Below are 18,530 nucleotides of genomic sequence, written 5' to 3' on the forward strand. Positions count from 1 at the left end.
CTCCATATCCACATTTATCAAGTCTACCTTTACACACATGAATGTTTTTCTCATGCACCACCTCTATGTCTAAGTCGTTTCAAATATTTAAGAATATACCTAATTGTGATATACACGGAATGTACTATGCTCGTGGGTTTCCGTCGCTGTTTCTCAATAAGTCGAATTTAACTTTAAACCATGTAAAGATTGTCAGGCATGAAAGGATTGATCATGCTGATGAGCCTCTTGAGTGTGTGAAAGAGTTTTGATATTTGGGAGACAGGTATGTGCTGGAGGTGGGGCAGGAGCTAGCTCTGTGGCTAGAGTGAGGAGTGGTTGGAAGAAGTTAAGGGAACTGTTGCCTCTCCAGACACTGAGAGGGCTCTTCCTCCATGTTAAGGGATCTTTGTGTGCGGCATGTGTTACAAGTGTAATGCTGTATGGCAGTGACACTTGGGCAGTAAAGGAAGAGGATATTAGCATCTCAAACATACAGACATAACAGTGTTTAGGTGGATGCACTGTCCTTCCCTGAGTGCGATGCCTGGAGGGGCCAGGTTTTCGATGAAAGAGTTGAGAGGTAGGATGGCATTGGAGTGTATTGCCTGGTGTTGTGATGAGGAGAGATAGATTGAGTTGGTTTGAGCATGTGGAGAGGAATGGGGAGGATGATTGGATGCAGAAGGTGAGGTGTTAATGTTATGGGTAGGGTTGCAAGAGGTAGACCAAAAAAGACCTGGGATGAGGTTGTTGAGCTTGGTCTCAGGGATATGGGACTGAATAGGGACGCTGCCAGAGATCGAGCAGCATGGAGAGCTGCCATTTGGTGATCAAGGCTGATGCATGCAAGCATGTTGAAGCCTTTACAAAATGAAAATTATATATATATATATATATAGATATATATATACACATATACTATATATATATATATATATATATATGTATATATGTACTGTATATATGTATACAGTACTCGTCAAAATTATCGAGGTCCTACCGCCGGGCGCTCAATACTTATGGCCAAAAAAGAATCACCCATTTCTGGGGGTAAAAATTGAGACACAAGTTTATGGCGCTAGCATGACGTCACGGTACCCTGAGGCCTTCTGACGCGCTGGTTGGTTCCCGCCTCAGTTGCCCACGGGCTGCCTGAGAGAGAGGAACTCCGCCGCGTCTCCCTCTCAAATTGCGCCATTTTTTACCGAGTGTCCTGCAGTGTTTTGGTTTTCACAACTTTGTTATGGCACCTACCTGTGAACTATCAAGTGAAATCATATCCCAGATCATTGCTCTAAAGGAGGCAGGCCACCAGACAAAGGAAATTAGTGAATTGGTTGGTGTGGCACAATCGACAGTGCGTCGTTGGTGCGCACGGTTTCGAGTGGAAGACAGTGGTGAAGTTCCCACAAAGAAACCGCGGTCTGGTAGGCCTAGGAAAACTCCCCCAAGGTCTGTTAATGTTTTAAAACGTGCAGTGGAGTTTAATCCTCGTGTAAGTGCAAGGAAAATAAAGGAGAGCAACCCGGAAGTGTTTGGTGAGGTGTCTGTGAGAACTGTGTCTCGTAGGGTCCATGAACTTGGTTACACAAGTCACAGGCCTGTGAAGAAGCCTCTTCTCACAAAAAAACAGCGACTTCGTAGGCTTGTCTTTGCTAATAAATATCTCAACTGGGGTGAGGAGCAATGGTTGTCAGTGTTGTGGTCTGATGAGGCAACGTTTAGTGTCACCTGTAACAAAGGAGCACGTGTGTACCAACGCAAAGGTAGTGACCCACTTGACCCATGGTATGTAGAAAGCACTGTTAAACATCCTGATTCACTTATGGTATGGGCTTGTTTTTCTGGTCAAGGTTTGGGGAAGCTTGTTGTGCTTCCAAAGAACGTTAGAGTGAATCAGGATATTTACCTGGAGCTTCTGTGTGATCATTTACCAGACTCCTTCGAGGTAACAGGTGCACGAGTGTTTCAGCAGGACGGTGCACCTGCTCACAAGGCCAAATCGGTCACCAATTGGCTTCGTGACTGCCAGGTATCATTCATGAAAGACTGGCCAGGAAATAGCCCAGACCTCAACCCAAATGAAAACCTCTGGTACCTCATAAAGAAGAGTCTCCAAGGGAAGGACATGAGCTCTCTGCCTAAGCTGGAAGCCGCCATTCATGACTCCTGGGACAAAATACCCCTCCAGCACCCCAGGAGCCTCGCCCTTTCACTTCCAAGACGTCTCAGGTCCGTGAAGAAGCGTAAAGGCTACCCTACGAAGCACTAAAGGTAAATAAAATGCATTATTTATATGTTTTTTCAATGTTGAAAGGTTTGTTTCTTAGGAGGGACGCAGGGCGCTCAATACTTCTGACGAGCACTGTATATGTGAATATTGTGGTAAATTGGTAAAAATGTGGTGTTGCTTTGTATACTTAAGGGTATGGGTGTGAGCTACAGATAATATTACTTATTAGTGGCATGCCCAGTGACTTGAGCCACATACTTGTACTCATTCACTCACCATTCAGGTCTCCAGGATCCTTGCTTAACCTCAGCTGTAACCATCTGCATATATATTATTGTGTGTTTTTCTCAATATATGAGCCTGATATTACTGTACTTGTATCTGCCAGACTAGAGTCAGTGCATTGGATGTCAAGTAAAAAAAAAAAAATGAAAAATCCTTTTCATAATTTATACATAATCCTTTATTTGAGCAGGAGGAGCCATTCTGCCAGATGATCCTTAGGCTTAATAAGGGACAGTACAAGCTTATTGAATACCTGTTATAAACATAAAAAAAATTATGATAAAACAAGAACCTCCTGGTTGTACATAAATGATTCAGTGATATTGTTAAGCTTTGGCACATAAAATTCCATAACCCCTCTCATGTACTGTACTAACATTTCGGCTCTCCCCATCCCCTTCCATCAGCCCCTGCCCACTACCTCTACCTCTTACATGCCCAGCGTAAGTAACCGTAGCATAATAACACTCCACTCACAAGTCATACATGTACAGTAGTTCCTCACTTTATACTGTGCATTTGTTCTTAGAAAGCACTGTGTTAAATGATTATCATTTTAAGTGAGATACAATATCTTCATAATTATCAAAAACTTCATATTCATGTCTTCACACACACACACACACACACACACACACACACACACACACACACACACACACACACACACACACACACACACACACACACACTTATACATATATATATATCAATGTATATGATGCATTATTTACTAGTCGTAAATGATGCTATAGTTGTTGTGACTCTATACTCATCTGAATATGAACTTAGTAAACTGCAGGCTCAAGTTGCCCTTCACTTGCAGTTCACCATCCTCCTATCAGGGAATAGGGAAGGAGCTGAGGGACATACCATTGGTTTATATCTGTGTAATCACATGAAGGAGCCCCTATCTTGTCCATAAGCAGTTTAAAGAAGTTTTTTTGAGAAATCAACTTTATATTGAGATATGTGCTAGTGTGAATATCAGTCATAATTCTTCATTGCATATCTTGACTGGTTACTAATAAATAATGGCATTTTGTGAGAAAAGTGCTGCTGAATTTATTAACAGCTTTGTAGAGAAATGTAAAATGAAAGTGTATAAAATGAGGAATTACTGTATTTAATTCAAGCAAACACCAGAATGCTTTGTTCACCTGAGAGAACTCCTAGAAATAAAATACTTAATTGGCAGTATTGTTACTGAAAGGGTGAAGAACATTAGTGTCCAGGATGGTACTGCCACTGAAATGAACCTGGCTACTTCAAATTTCTGGGGAACACCTCAAGAATCCCTCTGAAAGCTTCTGCTTATGCCACCCCATAATGATGCATTGCTACCCATAGCCATCATATTTCTAAAATCCTAACTATGTCCATTGCAAAGAAGAGTTAGGCTTAGAGAGGAGCAACAACTTGGGTTATTTTAGAGGTGAGACTGGTGAGAGTTTCCCTTTGCCAGTAAATTCATGTTGTTGCAGAGATTCTTATATTCAGGTTAGGAAAGGTCTGTCATGTCAAAATCTGACACCTCTGCCTCAAAAGTTTGTCCTTAGCAGAATAATTTATCAGAAGGACATCCCTAAATTCAGTGGATAAAGAAGGATACAAATTCTATAGGGGCAAGCAGTTCTGGACTTCCTTGTATTTTTTATCAGAATCTTGTGCAGTTCTGTACATCCTTGTATTTTTGACCAGAATTTTTTGGTGGTTATATGGTTAGAGAAGTGGTCTGCTGTATGAAAAAATACTATTTGGGTTCCAGACTGGGGCAGGAACATTCTCAATGTGAACTTTAATAAAACAGGCTTTAGTGCTTGTTCACAAGACCCTCCAACATGTCATAAAAGCACTCCCAGTAATACCACCAGGCAGCCCTAGCATGTATTCAGTATGGATGGTGGGTATTAGTACCCTGGTAGTGATATGTGAAAGTTTAAAGTACGTAGGACTGCTCCTGATTCTGACCAGGAGGGAAGTGCATGACATAAACTGCATCAAACATCATCATGTGGCTTGATGCAAGGGAAGGGAAGGATTTGGTCTGAGCTTATTCATTTCAGTGCAGTACATGGAGATATAACAAAAATGTATCCGGAAGCAACAACAGTACAGTGTTTTGTTCCAGAATAGAGGCAGTCCTTATTATATGTCAGCAATGTTTCTCAAAATATTACAACCTTTCCCATACATTTGGTATTGAGGGGAACTGGTGAATCAGGTCTTCAGAACTTTGGAACCTTATCTGGTGATTTATCTGGGGGAAAAGAAAAAAAAAGTAGCATATAACAAGGACTTACTTTACAGTAAACCCTGTGCATGTGCAGGCTAAGGTGGACTAAGGATAATGCACATCCAGGGCCTGCACACGGGGAGATACAGGTCCCACTTTAAAAATATGATGCATTAACCAACCCTCTGCCTGACTCCATCTTGCCTACTGAAGGCCCCCTATGACCCCAGCTAGACTACTGATATGCTTTCTAAGGGACTACTCCACAGAGAGAAAGTAAAACAGATGTATGATATTGTCACTGAAGAGGTTTAAAGGAATAAGAAGTGGGAAAACCAAATGGCATTGGTGGGTTCAGTTGTCAGGGACGCCTTTCCCGACCACCAACATGCAATTGGCGTGATTTTACTGTACAATAAATGACCCAGTAATGATTTTTTCCATTTGTGCAAGTGGAGGGTCTATTGTAATAATGTAGCATTGTTACTACTGTTGTCACTGTGCCATGTCTTTGATGGAGGAACTTTGATGCAGTAGAATGAACATCACGTGTAAGTACATGAGAGGATTCGTAGCACCATTCTTCAAGATTAACTGTTTTGGGATGAAATGCTTTACTTCACTATGCTTGTATATGACAAGGAAGATGTCAGTGAAACAGCTTTTTTTCTTTTGTAAGATATACTGACAGTGTCCTCCAGTAGTGAAAAAAAAAAAAAATCCAACGCTATGAAAAATTATACAGTATACTGTATTACAGATTGGCTGTAGTACTTATACCAAATAATGATGCTTATATATTTGTAGGTGAGTCTAAGAAAGAATATCAATAAAACTGAATTAATGACTGTTGCATTTACAGAGACTACAGTATATTCTTGAAGTAAAATCATTTTCACTACATAAAATTTGAAGCATATATTTCAGCACGGGTTTGCAGCCTGGTATTTTATTCTGCAGTGGAATAGTTTAGCCTCTTTTTAATAAGAAATTTTTTTACTTCACCCCAAATTATTAATCAGGCTGAGCAAATGTAAATGAAATGAAAAAACTCTTATGCAAATGGCTACAAATGTTTTACGGTCTTGACTAATCCACTGTTGAACATATTAAGGATTTACTTATCATAGGTATGTGTTTTGGCTTGGTACTGTACTCTGTGACTTAAATATATTCATTTTGAAATCAGCTACCACAGTGCAGACAGTGTTAACTAATGGAGGTAGTAATGCCAGTCATTAAGATGATTTTTCATAGAAGTTAAGAAATTGTTCTTGAACTGTGTGGAAGAGTGTTCAGGTACCTCCTTAAGAGATACTGATTGGAGTCTTACTAACCACAGTACAGTATTCTGTCAATTTGATTTTTAGGAGACAAATTATGATTTTAATATTGCCTTATACAGATTTGCAGTAACTAAGTGAGAACAAAACAAATTATGTGAAATAAAGATATGCATCAGTTGAAAATTAGACTGTAGGGTACAGTGACTGAATTGTGAGAATATGCAGGCTTACATTGTATTTAATATAACCCCCTCAGCCCAAGGATGTACTTTCATATGATTGTGGCTATGTTGGATAAGTTTATTCAGCCAAGGAGAGCTGTTGGGTTGAAGGAGTTAAAAATGATCCCTGCAGCCATGGATGTTCTTAGTGCTTTGTTGTGTCTAATGCCAGAAGATGAAAAACTGCTAAAGAGTAGCCCCTTGGGTTGAAAGGGTTTTATTTCTGTATTTTTCAAATACAGTAATTCATTGTTGCATTATAACCTCCATGTCATTGATATCTTCCTACTATTTTACACTTATGTTTGGTTATTAACCCATTGAGTTTGATGATGCCATTTTTATCTTATTTCTGCCATCAAATGATTTTATTTAGCAAATGATAGACACTGAAATGGAGAGGTTTGATATAGCTTTATAAACCTCTCCATTACGAGAGGCCTATTCTGTGATGAATAAAATGATCTGATAGCAAGAATAAACTAAAATTTACATCACCTAGATTCAAGTGGTTAATTATTTTACCACTCACCTTGCTTCAGAACTTTAGAATAACCAATATGCATAACTCCATAACACTGCTTTTCTTAAATAACTAAACAGTCTTTGTAATTTCTTTTATGGTCTATTCATTTTTTTTTTTTTTTTTTTTTTTTTTTTTTTTTTTTTTTGTATGGTCTGCTGTCCTCTTCCCTAACTGCTGTTCATTCTTCTCCTGACATCCACTGCCTTCCTCTCTTCACCCACCCCTGGATGTTGTGTTGATGGTGAGTCAGTGACTCTTTGTCTAATTCTTCTTTGGGGAGGTACTGATGTACAGGAACCAGTCATAGGGTTGTTATCAGTGCCAGTCTATGAGGTTCATATTATTCCAACTGTGACCACAAAGGTGTGGAAAAGCCCCATATTTTTCAGATTGATAATTTAAATATGTGATGATAGAATATGTATAACCTTTCTGTATTGTTACTGACCACACTGTAATATGGAATGCAGGCTAATCACATCTAACATCTAATAAAGAAAGTACTCAGAGAGCACTTACCTCCGCCAATGCCATTGCCATTAAAAAGGGTCTGGATCCAGATCCGCCCCTAAATTTAATCAGTTGTTTTTTGGTCCATGGCCCACGTTTCCACAATATTTCATTGAAAACTTTTGAAAATATTGTGCAGGGTACTCCAGATCTGGATCCACCCCCAAATTTAACAATTTCTTCCTTGGCCCATGGTCCGTCCTTCCACAAAATTTTATCAAACTTCGTTCATAACCTTTTGAGTAATCCAGGATCCGGATCTGTGGATGTAGGATCAGGATTCGGATCCACCCTAAAATTTAAGCAATTATTTCTTGGTCCATGGCCCACATTTCCACAAAATTTCATAGAAATTCATTGAGAACTTTTGGAGATATTGTGTGGGATACTCTGGATCCAGATCTGGATCCACCCCAAAATGTTGTTATTTTTTTCCTTGGCCCATGGCCCACCCTTCCACAAAATGTCATCAAAATCTTTTCAAAATTTTTTGAGTAATCTTGCAAATAGACAGACAAGCAAACCAACACGGGCCAAAACATAACCTCCTTGGCGGAGGTAATTACAAATCTTTCATATATGACAATAAAAAATCAGAGACCTGCTGACACCTTTATTTGCTTAGTTTGAATAATGTACTGTGAGAGTCAAATTGAAGTCAGCCAACAATATCTGGGAATTATTTTTGTTATTTTATTTTTGCCATTTCCGGATGATTTTACTCAGCTTAGGAGAAGTGTTTTGCACTGGAGGAATTACATTTGCCTGGTAAGCATCACTAACCCCTTCACTACTAAAGGTCTAACTCAAGGTTAACAAAACTGTCTGGTTGCAGGAAGAATTAACAGAGAGAGAGAGAGAGAGAGAGATCCCCTGGAGTCAGTAGGATGGTTAGCTCCATTAGTCCAAAGACATCATTTTTATGTTGTTTTTGTTGCTACCAAACAGTTTTATTTAGGCCAGGGGAGACCTATTGTAGTGAAAGGTTAGTTGAAGATTTGTATAACCCTTCTAGTTTGAGAAACTTCTCCAAAGCTGGGTAAAATAAATCCCTAGAAATGGCAAGATTTAACTAAAAATAGAAATCACTGTACTGAGAGGGACAGTCCACAACCCACAACAGCATTTTTTTTTTTCAGTTGTATTATAATGGCACATAATTCTTGTAGTGATGTAAGTTTTATGCAGCTTCAGATACCTAATAGAGCTACCTGGTATGATACTGTATTTTATAGTTGGTCCTGGAACCATTATGCACAGCTATAGTTTTTTACCTGGTCATTGATGGGTATATGTGCTAATTCATTGTAAAATTTTTAAAATAAGAAATTATATATATATATATAATTATTTATATTTATATATATATTTAACCCCTCGGTCATGAACCATATATATATATATATATATATATATATATATATATATATATATATATATATATATACTGTATATATAACCCCTCAGTCATGAACCAGAAGCATAGTCTCACTTCAAGTTGTTTTGTTTAAAGTTACATGTTGCCTGGACACATCCTAGACTTTAAATGTGGACTGATTGTATGTTTATTCCGAATTTGATAATATTTATAGTGAATATTTTAAGTTTGAGAGCTCCATTATCTTGTTTACTGGTTCCTGTCAATCAGCATCTCCTTGTCTCTTATGCTGTTAATGTCTTCAGTTGGATGACATACATTTTACTATTTTGAATCTTGCTTTTTCCAGATTACAATATTTTATTCATGTTAGGATGCAGTTTTCAAAATGGAGGGGTTGGAGACAACTGTCATTAACCTCTTCACTGTGAAACATTGTTCATGAAGTGAATAAAATTGCATGGTGGTAGCAGGAGTAATAGGAAAAATATTTCATCTGAGCTAAGGAGTTAACATATAACCAATTGCTTGTAAGATATAGAAAGCTTATAATACCTCTCCTTGCTTGGTAGAGTAAGTCCTTATTATAACTGTGTTATTGTTTTTTTCCTGTCCTTTTCACAGTTAATTTCTTAGTCTTTTACAACAACATAACCTACTGAAGTTCATTCCTACCTGTACCCTTGTAAGCCTGCTTACCAATACCCTCCAATTTATAGTACCGGCACCAGTTGTATGAAAACTTTGTGATATTTTGGAACACATCCCTGAGATATAATGAGGACTTACTGTACCCACTTCAGAACATATCTGCTATTATTTAAAAATATTCACTTATTTCAGCTTTTGATCAACTGAGACAGGAAAAACATTAGTGGTATTTATAGTTTGGCCTGATGATATTGTTTAGGTCACATTGCTGTATACCCAGTATACTGTATTTGTGTAAAACTAAAGAAGGGCAAGCAGAAATAAGGTCCCAACTGCCAGTCAGGAATAATTCCACATGAAGATTTAGAATGACACCTAACACTGGAGAAGCAGAGGTGTAGGTAAGAAGGCAATTAGAAGGTGAATCTACAAAGCAACATATTGTGTACAACTTATCAAAGATATGTTAAATATATTCTGACTAGTAATTAATGCACAACAAATGTGTAAGCTTAGTTTTCATATAAACAATGTGAATGTGTATGTGCATGGTCATATATGCCTGTCTGTGCATGATTAGACTTCAGAATATGCATTTGCTTGCATGGTTAGATGATCTTTTTTCCATATATGGGGATCAAGAATAGATTATGCCTTAAAAATTTTTGGCATCCTCATGAGCATTAGATTTGTATAAGTTTTTTACTCCAGTACAGTGCAGGTGTATTCCAGTGGCTTGATATCAGATTCGCATATTTAAACATGTTTGATTTTTTTCATATACAGCATAATGCAACGTGGTGATAGAAGTTTTTACCACTTCAGCCTGAGGAGTTTTTCTTGCTATCTTCAGACATTTTTGTTCACTTCAGGAGAGACTTTTTGTAATTGAGGGTTTAGGTATAGCATATTCATAAATCACTTAACCCTTTAACCGCGGGCATTGTTTTGACCCGACTGCCCCCCCCCCCCAGCAGGGGTTCCAGCCAAAATGTAAACAAACTTTAAACCTTTATAACTCTGCACAGAATAAATCTAGAGCGAAAAATAAGGTACTATCAGAAAGTACTAACCTTCGGCTTTGCAATGATGTAGGTTTCATGATTTTGTTGACTATCACTGGATGGGCAGTGCCATTAGAAGTGAGCGATCTAAAATCACTATTTTTCGCTCACACACCATTACCAAATGCCAACCTCATTCTGATAATAATACTATAAACATTTATGAACACTGCACATACGATAAACACCCACTCTGTGTTCACTGAGGCAGGTAAAAGGCACTGTAATTGCCCGCACTTCACTGCCACATCAGCGCTGTTGTCACTCACACAGCTGGACAGATACTGATGTGTGTTTGGTCAGGGGTGGGGTGGGGGGCCCGGGGGGTGGGAGGAGGGAGGTGGGGGGTCGGCTGGAGTGAAAGAACTTAATAGCTACTCTCCCTTGAAACAATTGGCGCGCGGAAAAACGCGCGGTATTCAAAATATTCACAAACATTCCGAATGACACCCACGGTTTGGTCCAGTTTTTGCAATGTCACTCTGGAATGACACCCATGGTTAAAGGGTTAAATACAAGTGGTCTCCCCTAAGCTGAATGAAAATATATGGAGGTAACAAGTATAGGCAAAGTTAATACATCACTGTTATGTAAGGGTTAGGCTCCATTATCCAGGTTCCCCAAATGATATTACTAAACATACATTATTCAGATTTCTTTTTCTGAGTGATTCAGAATGTAATATTTAGTTGCTGGAGTAATTATTCTCTTGATACAGTAATTCCTCATTTAACATTCTTTTACTTGACACTTTTCACTGTAGTGCTGTTAATCAATATAGGAATATCCCTCTCATAGTACAGTATGCCATTATTCATTCAGAGCTGCTGCAGCTCACAGTAACATTTACCACAGTATAGTATATCATTTATTCTTTAAAATGCATGCAGTATTAATTAACTTCACCTTTAATTATCATCATCATGACCTATTTTTCCCACCTAAGGATGCTATGAGGTAGGTTCAGAAAGCAAAGAAAGAAAAAGCCTGATAGAGGGAGAATTATCAACAGCATGGCCAGTGCAGTGGGCCAGGCATTCATTCATTCATCATCCAAGACCACAGAATCATAGCTCTACCTTACAGACATAACCATCTGCTCATATTTTTTGGCAGCTACTATATACCGTATAGCATGTCTAAGTAATTGTGCTTCACACTACCTACCAGATAGTCAAGCTCTTTACTGTCAGTTTGAAAACTGGGTTTGAGACCCTTCTCATGTATTCTTTGCTACATATTTCATCCAACCAACTCAGTTCCCCGTCAGTTTCCTGTATTTATTAACTTCCATGGCTCGCTTTCTCACATTCATTCACTGTATTGATCCACCGAAGGTACCATACTCTTTCCTGTTAGAAAATAACCCTTGATTTAAGTTATTTTCATTTTACAGTAGGTTTAGGAACACATGTATAGTGTTAGGTGAGGAATTACTGTACCCCTAGCACTCATATACAAGTACATCTAAGTCTCAACTAATTTCTGATTTGGTCATTATGAGATGCATACTCAGGCTTACATTTCCCTCACCCTGTACACATGTTTATAAGACTCAGAACTAAATAAATGCAGCCATATGGTATGTATGAGATACAGTGTACATTTGTTTCGCCATCTGTCCTAGGGCTGTTATCAGTGCCTCCTGGTGTGGGTGGTGGGGGTGGTGGTGATGGAGCCGGCTCGACCCGGTCTTCCTTAAGTGATGCATCAGCCATCAGCGGTTCATCCACACGCACGTATATCAATGAAGCATCCACCCTTATTATTGAGACCACTGAGAATGGAGTTCATAAGTAAGTCATATGCTGTATTGCATTTAGTTTAAAGAATGTTCATGATGTTTATTTCATTAACTAGAAGGCATATTTCTGATTTATTCTTGCAACCCCAACTTGGGAAGGATCTGTGTACTGTAAGTAGAGGTGTTCATAATGACTATAAGCTGTCAAACCTCTCCAGTTCAGAAAGTCTCTTCATAGCTAAATAAAATTGTGTTGAGAAAGCAATAAATGGAATAGGTTAGTTGTTTACTGCTGGATTCATAAGGCTTTTGGGCCCAAAACAGCCTAGGAGCCTAAAACTTTCCTAAAGAGATCATTTTTATATTTAACTTTATATTCATAAACAGTTGTAAAGTATTTATGAAATTCTCAACTAGATAGGACTCGCATCCCTGGGAATCATTTTAGGATACACCTGTAACTGTCACAGAGGCTTGTTTCAAATCAGTGCTTCAGTAAGGCAGCAATTCAGTTAAGTAACCTGTGATACTTGCATTTATAGGCTGGCCCCTGGGAGGGTCCGGCAATAAGTTGAAGAATGCATAATCAGATTGAAGGGTTTAGGGGTGTTTATGAGGTAAATGCCCTCACATCTGTTCTATTTTTTTCATAACATACTTTAGTGATAGTCAGATAATAATGAAAAATACTTCATGTTGTTATGGCCCCAGGCTCATCTGAATGTGAACCCAGCGCATTGCAGGCAGAAGTTGTCCTTCAGGCCATCATCTTCCTTTTGGGGGAAGAGGAGGGAGTTGAGGGATGATTGTATAACTAGTCATGCTGCATTACCCAGTAATGTCAGTGCCACCATATGAAGTCATCCTTCTCTGGGGGGGGGGGGAGTTACTACACACAACAATTGTAGTGTATCTGGAGGTGAAGTACTCCAAAATGCAACCAGCACAAGATGAAGGGGTTCTTTGCTAAACACAGGAAGAATCCATCATATATTACTCCTTTCAAATGTAAACATGCCATAAACACTAAGTTCCCAAGTAAGGTATATGATATGTACAGGCAAATTGTTGGTTTAAGTGAAACAGGTACAGCACATTACTTCTGGTTTGTAACACTGATTAAAAGAAATAAACTTTAATTAACTGTGACCAACCTTACATGAAGAATATATTTTTGTTTTATACTGCCTTAATAATAAAATAGCTTTAAATGAGGGCTAACTAGACTGTACAAGGAATAATGTGGCAGTAAAAAGTATCTCAGTTCCTATCCAAAAGAAGTGTTTGATACACAAAAATACAACCACTTGATCCCTTGAATCCATACAAGGGTTGCAAGATGATAGAAAAAAGGCAGAATATACGAGAGAAGTGAAGTAGTGATTAGGTGAATATGATTTGGAGCAGATGTGGGAGATGGAAGGTGTGTGCAAAATTTTCATTGAAGAAATCTGTGCAGCATGTGAGATGGTGTGTGAGGTGAAGAGAAGACAAAAGAGGGTGCACGGAACAGCATGGTGGAATGAAGAGGTGCGGCAGGCTGTGGCACTAAAGAAGAAAGCATATAATGAGTGGATGGGAAGCAGAGGCAAGGAGGAAGCTGAGAAATGGAAGAGAGAATTATGTGTAGAGAGGAAGAGAGAGGTGAAAAGATTAGTGGGAGAGAGTAAGAAGAGAGTGGATGAGGACTTTAGAAGGGATTTCAATGTAAAGTGGGGGGAATGTCAGAAAATGTTTTGGAAGGAGGTAAAGAGAGTTATAGAGGGTGATAAAGAAGTTAGTAGGGGAGTGAAAGTTAAAAATGGTAGATTGACTGTGGATAAGGGAGAAAAAGTGAACAGATGGAGAGAACACTTTAAGGAACTGTTAACCCCTACACTGCGGGCTTGTTTACCAATGACTTGCGTGTGCCGCGGGGTTATTTGGGCTCCGACAGACTCTCAAAAAATATTTGCCAAAAATCAGTTATTAGTCCTAGAATAATAAAATTACATATGCTTATGGCACATACCTTCAGCTTTCTCCTGGAATGATTGTTGAGCCTTCGTCGGTTACCGTAGGACTTGTGGAGACCTCTGAAGTAGGGTAACAAAGTCTCCACTTTACACTTCCCGACAACCCGTAATATGATTACCACAGCCAGATACAAACACTATAAACACTATTCTACAATTTTCAAGTAGTTTGGGATCCATACTAAAAAAAAAAAACTGTGAAAGCAATGGAAATTACGAGCGCGTCTGATCGTCGCACTGGCACTAGTTCGCTCTTGGTAGTCTGTCATTTATTATTCATAAAACCCCCCACACTTTATATTTCTATTACTATATAACACTTATATATATCTACAGTCTTTATCCATAAGTTTCCTTCAGTAGTATTAGTTTATTGTCACTGTAGGGATTCAATTTCTTTCAGTAAAATACGTAGCATTCACTTTCTCGTCCTGTATACTGGCATTGAGAGTGAATGTCACTTTCATCTTCACTCTCATAACTCATAGCATTCAGACATGCTAGAGTGAAACTTTCACTTTCATTACTCCTAGGGTATATACTCGTATTCTTATAATACTACTCATTTACATTTCTATTTACGTTCTCTATTTTATTTACATTACAGTAATCCCTCTAATATCCGGACGCCCAATAACCGAACATCCCCACTAACCGAACCTTATCGTCCTGGGATCAAACATTCCCAAAATGGTCCGAAAATCCAAAAAAATTGGAAAAAAAATCGATTTTTTGCCGTCCGTAATTTGAACTTGCCGCGCGCGCCGCGTGAGAGCATTGTTTTGGTTCGTCATTCCTCCGACGTCCGATAGAGCGCCGCTGCATCCTCCCCACTTCCCGCCTGTCTCTCACCGCGACTAGACCTACGCTCTTCGTCATGGCTGCCCACGTGCTCGCTTTTGTGGTGGTGCCGTACTTGCTGCAAGGCCTCCTGCTGCTCTCTGCCCTACTCTTAGTGTGTGTGATGATGGCCCCGCCTCCTGAGAAAAGGAAGAGAGTGGTGTTGACTCTGGAGAAGAAACGGGAGATATTGGAGAAGGTTGATGCGGGTTGGTCTTCCTCTCGCATTCTCCGCGAGTTCAACCTGGCCCGGTCGACTTTGTTTGATATCAAGCGTTCCCGAGACAAGCTCATGCAGTACACGGCTGACTTCTCGTCGAGAAGCAAACGCAACGTGGAGAGGAAGGTTATGTTTACTCCCAAGTATGCAGAGATCGACCGCTCCACGTTGATTTGGTATCGACAGCAACGTGCAGCTGGTGTGATGGTACGTGGAACGGAGCTGAAGGCTGCTGCTGAGAAGTTTGCAAGGCTTCACGACGCCCTAGACTTCAAGGCATCCGAGGGTTGGCTCTTCGCGTTCAAGTTGCGACATGGCCTTACTAACCGTAAAGCACATGGCGAAGCATTGGACGCTAACGAGGATGGAGTGGACGAGTTTCGGCACAAGGTGAAAGGCTTGATCGACAGGGAGGGCCTCACTCGGTCAAGTCTATAACGCTGACGAAACTGGCCTATTCTATCGCTCGGTGCCAACGAACACTCTCGCCGATGAGACGGAGAAGCGTGTACCTGGCCGCAAGCTTTCTAAGGAACGGATATCTGCTTTGTGTTGCGCCAATGCTAACGGCATGCACCGGCTTAAGCCCGTTATTGTTGGCCGTGCAAAGCAGCCTCGGTGCCTTCGTGGGGTGATGGATGTCCTTCCTGTCGTATGGTACCATTCTTTGAAAGCATGGTTCACAGCTGTGATTTTCAAAGACTGGTTTCACCATCACTTCGTCAAGGAGGTCATACATTACCAGACGAAGACACTGGGAATTCCTCGCGACCAGGTAAAGGCTCTCCTTCTCCTCGACAATGCACCTGCCCACCCGTGCGACAAGGACTTGGTTGCTGAGAATGGCCGTATTAGGTGCATGTTTCTGCCACCTAATACGACTGCTCTCATTCAACCAATGGACCAAGGAGTGATCGTGGCAACAAAGCGCCTGTACCGTCGGAAGTTCCTGGACGACTGATGGTGGTTCTCGAGGACGAGGACGAGCGCAGGGAAGGACGTGACACTCGAGGCAAGCGGACTTTGGAAAACCTTCGCCGCTACAACATCAAGTCTGCGCTGTACAACTGGGCTAGTGCATGGAAGGAAGTCCCTGTGAAAACTCTTGAAAATGGTTGGTCTCGTCTGCTTCTCGGAACAGATGTGGAGTACGATTTCCTAGGGTTTGACGTGGATGACTTCCATGCATGGCTACGTACGCACGGCGACGATGTTGATGTGGACGATGTTCGTGAGTGGTTGGACGACGACGAGGGCGATCCTGGGTATCAGACGTTGTCAGATATCGAGATCGCGTCTTCGGTTGCTGGTGTCAGTCCCGAACTTGAAGATTCCGACGACGAAGGCGATGATGATGCAGACTCCGCCCAGCAGGACACTACTCCAGCCATCCCCAAGCTGAGCGCACTCCGGGAACATCTAGAGTTCGTCCTAGACTACCTGGAACACCCGGACTGCGACAGGGAGATGGGGCCCTTGGGACTCGTGGAGGAAGTGCGTGCTTTCCGGCAGCGCATCATCAATCGCCAGAATCGTCGGTCCTTGCGTCAGTCAACGATTGACAGTTTTTTCAGGCCCGTGACCCCCGCTGTGCCAAGCCCTGGTTCCACTCCGTTGCCTCCCCAAGACAGGCCCTCATGCTCCGAGCCACAGCCCAGCACATCAGCTACAGTGGAGTCACCGCTCGACGTGAGTTTGCGGCTGTCTTCAGAGTCTTCTGTAGTCGGTACGCCATCACCACTACCCACCGATGCACCCCTTGGACGCCTGCCAGTGATACTCTCGGGCTCTGACGGTGAATAAACAGCAAGAACTTCTCCACTAGACCACACGGGAATTTTGAGTGTTGTGCAGTGAAAAAAACGGTGTGTTGTGTTAAGGTTTTCAAGTTGGGAGAAAAGACTAAGTAGAAAAGAAATTTAACGTAACTAACCTTCTTTGTTTTGGCTTTGGAAACTTAAAAAAACTTGGGAAAAGTTAATGTGCAACACTTAAATTTAATGGAACATTATTTGGACTAAAGTGAACACTGTGAAAGAACGGACTTCTGTGTGTTAGTGACTAAGTTCAGTGCAAGACTTCAGGAAGAGTGTAGTGCAAGTGCTTCAGGAAATCGTTCTTACTGTCAGAGTCCGAGAGGAGGCGGTTATTCATCGAGGTGGCCAGGGACTTGCTGTAAGTAGCCAAAATGTTTCATGTTGTACTATTTTCCATACTATATTTACCAGAATGTTTCATATTGTATTTTTTCCCATACTATACTTACCAGAAAGTGTCATACTGTACTTCTTTCCATACTAAACTTACCTCATGCATGTGCAGTAGGAATGTGTTTTTCAGAGTTCGGTTAGGTTCGGTTAGGTTAGGTTCGGTTAGAGTCCATAAGTACCAGAATGTTTATTAATGTATGAACATACTTCTAAACCCACATTTTATGTGTCTATTGCATTTATTTCAGTCATTTATGTGCCTTATTGGTGTGATTTGGGTGTTAAATAGGTGCTATGCATGTCCGGAGGGAGTTGTATAGGTGTTTCTCTGTGTTAGGGTCCGTAAGTACAAGTCCATAAGCTGGGGCCCAATATCCGGACAAAACCAATATCCGAACCTACCGATGGCTCTATTGATCCGGATATTGGGGTGATTACTGTATTTACATTTCTATTTTATTTACACTGTGTTGTGCACTGTCACTTGAAATAACTTATAAAACTATTTTCCATTGTTCACGTATATTTACATTCATTACTTTCACTTGCTGTTTACACATTATTTACACATTATTTACAATTCCACTTGCACTGTTTTACTCAATAGAAAGATCGTAGTCACTCTTTTATCAATTGTCAGCCCTTTACCTCTTTCCACACGAGGTTTAGTAGGGGGTAAAGGTCACAGGGCCATTTGCATGGGGGTGAAAAAAGGCCTTGAAGTCAGCAAGAAGAAACATACGTACTCTCGCCTCGGAAGATGAGAGTGAACTGATAACGGAGGACCAGCGTGGAGGCCTGCTAGGGGTTATTCAGAGTTACCAATATTACTTCTTGAAACAGCTAAGTCTAGCACTGATATGATTGGCAGGAAATCTAGACAATACATTATAAATTTGGTAGTTCCAGGTGAATGTAAATATCACTTAGGCTTCTCCCTTCCCTCCTTACATGTATATTTATTACGAAAATAGATTAGAGGCCTACTTAGGAGATATATATTCAGAGCTACCAATGTTATATCTTGAAACAGCTTTGTCTAGCACTGATATGATTGGCAGGAAATCTAGACAATACATTATAAATTAGGTAGTTCCAGGTGAATGTAAATATCACTTAGGCTTCTCCC

At 40.4% G+C, this 18,530-nt stretch overlaps 1 protein-coding gene across 2 annotated transcripts in view; it reads left to right on the plus strand.

Annotated features, from left to right (window-relative positions):
• Window positions 1–18,530, plus strand: part of LOC145409683 (uncharacterized) — a 410,883-nt gene that overhangs the window by 302,103 nt on the left and 90,250 nt on the right. For both annotated transcript variants that reach the window (XM_080280035.1, XM_080280036.1), the window contains one exon: window positions 12,000–12,168. In XM_080280035.1, coding sequence (XP_080136161.1) covers window positions 12,000–12,168 — 169 coding nt within the window. The remainder of the gene's footprint in view (window positions 1–11,999; window positions 12,169–18,530) is intronic.

Source organism: Coenobita brevimanus, chromosome 82, assembly GCF_032717465.1.
Source record: "Coenobita brevimanus isolate Jiangsu-jjx chromosome 82, ASM3271746v2, whole genome shotgun sequence".
Taxonomy (NCBI): Eukaryota; Metazoa; Arthropoda; class Malacostraca; order Decapoda; family Coenobitidae; genus Coenobita; species Coenobita brevimanus.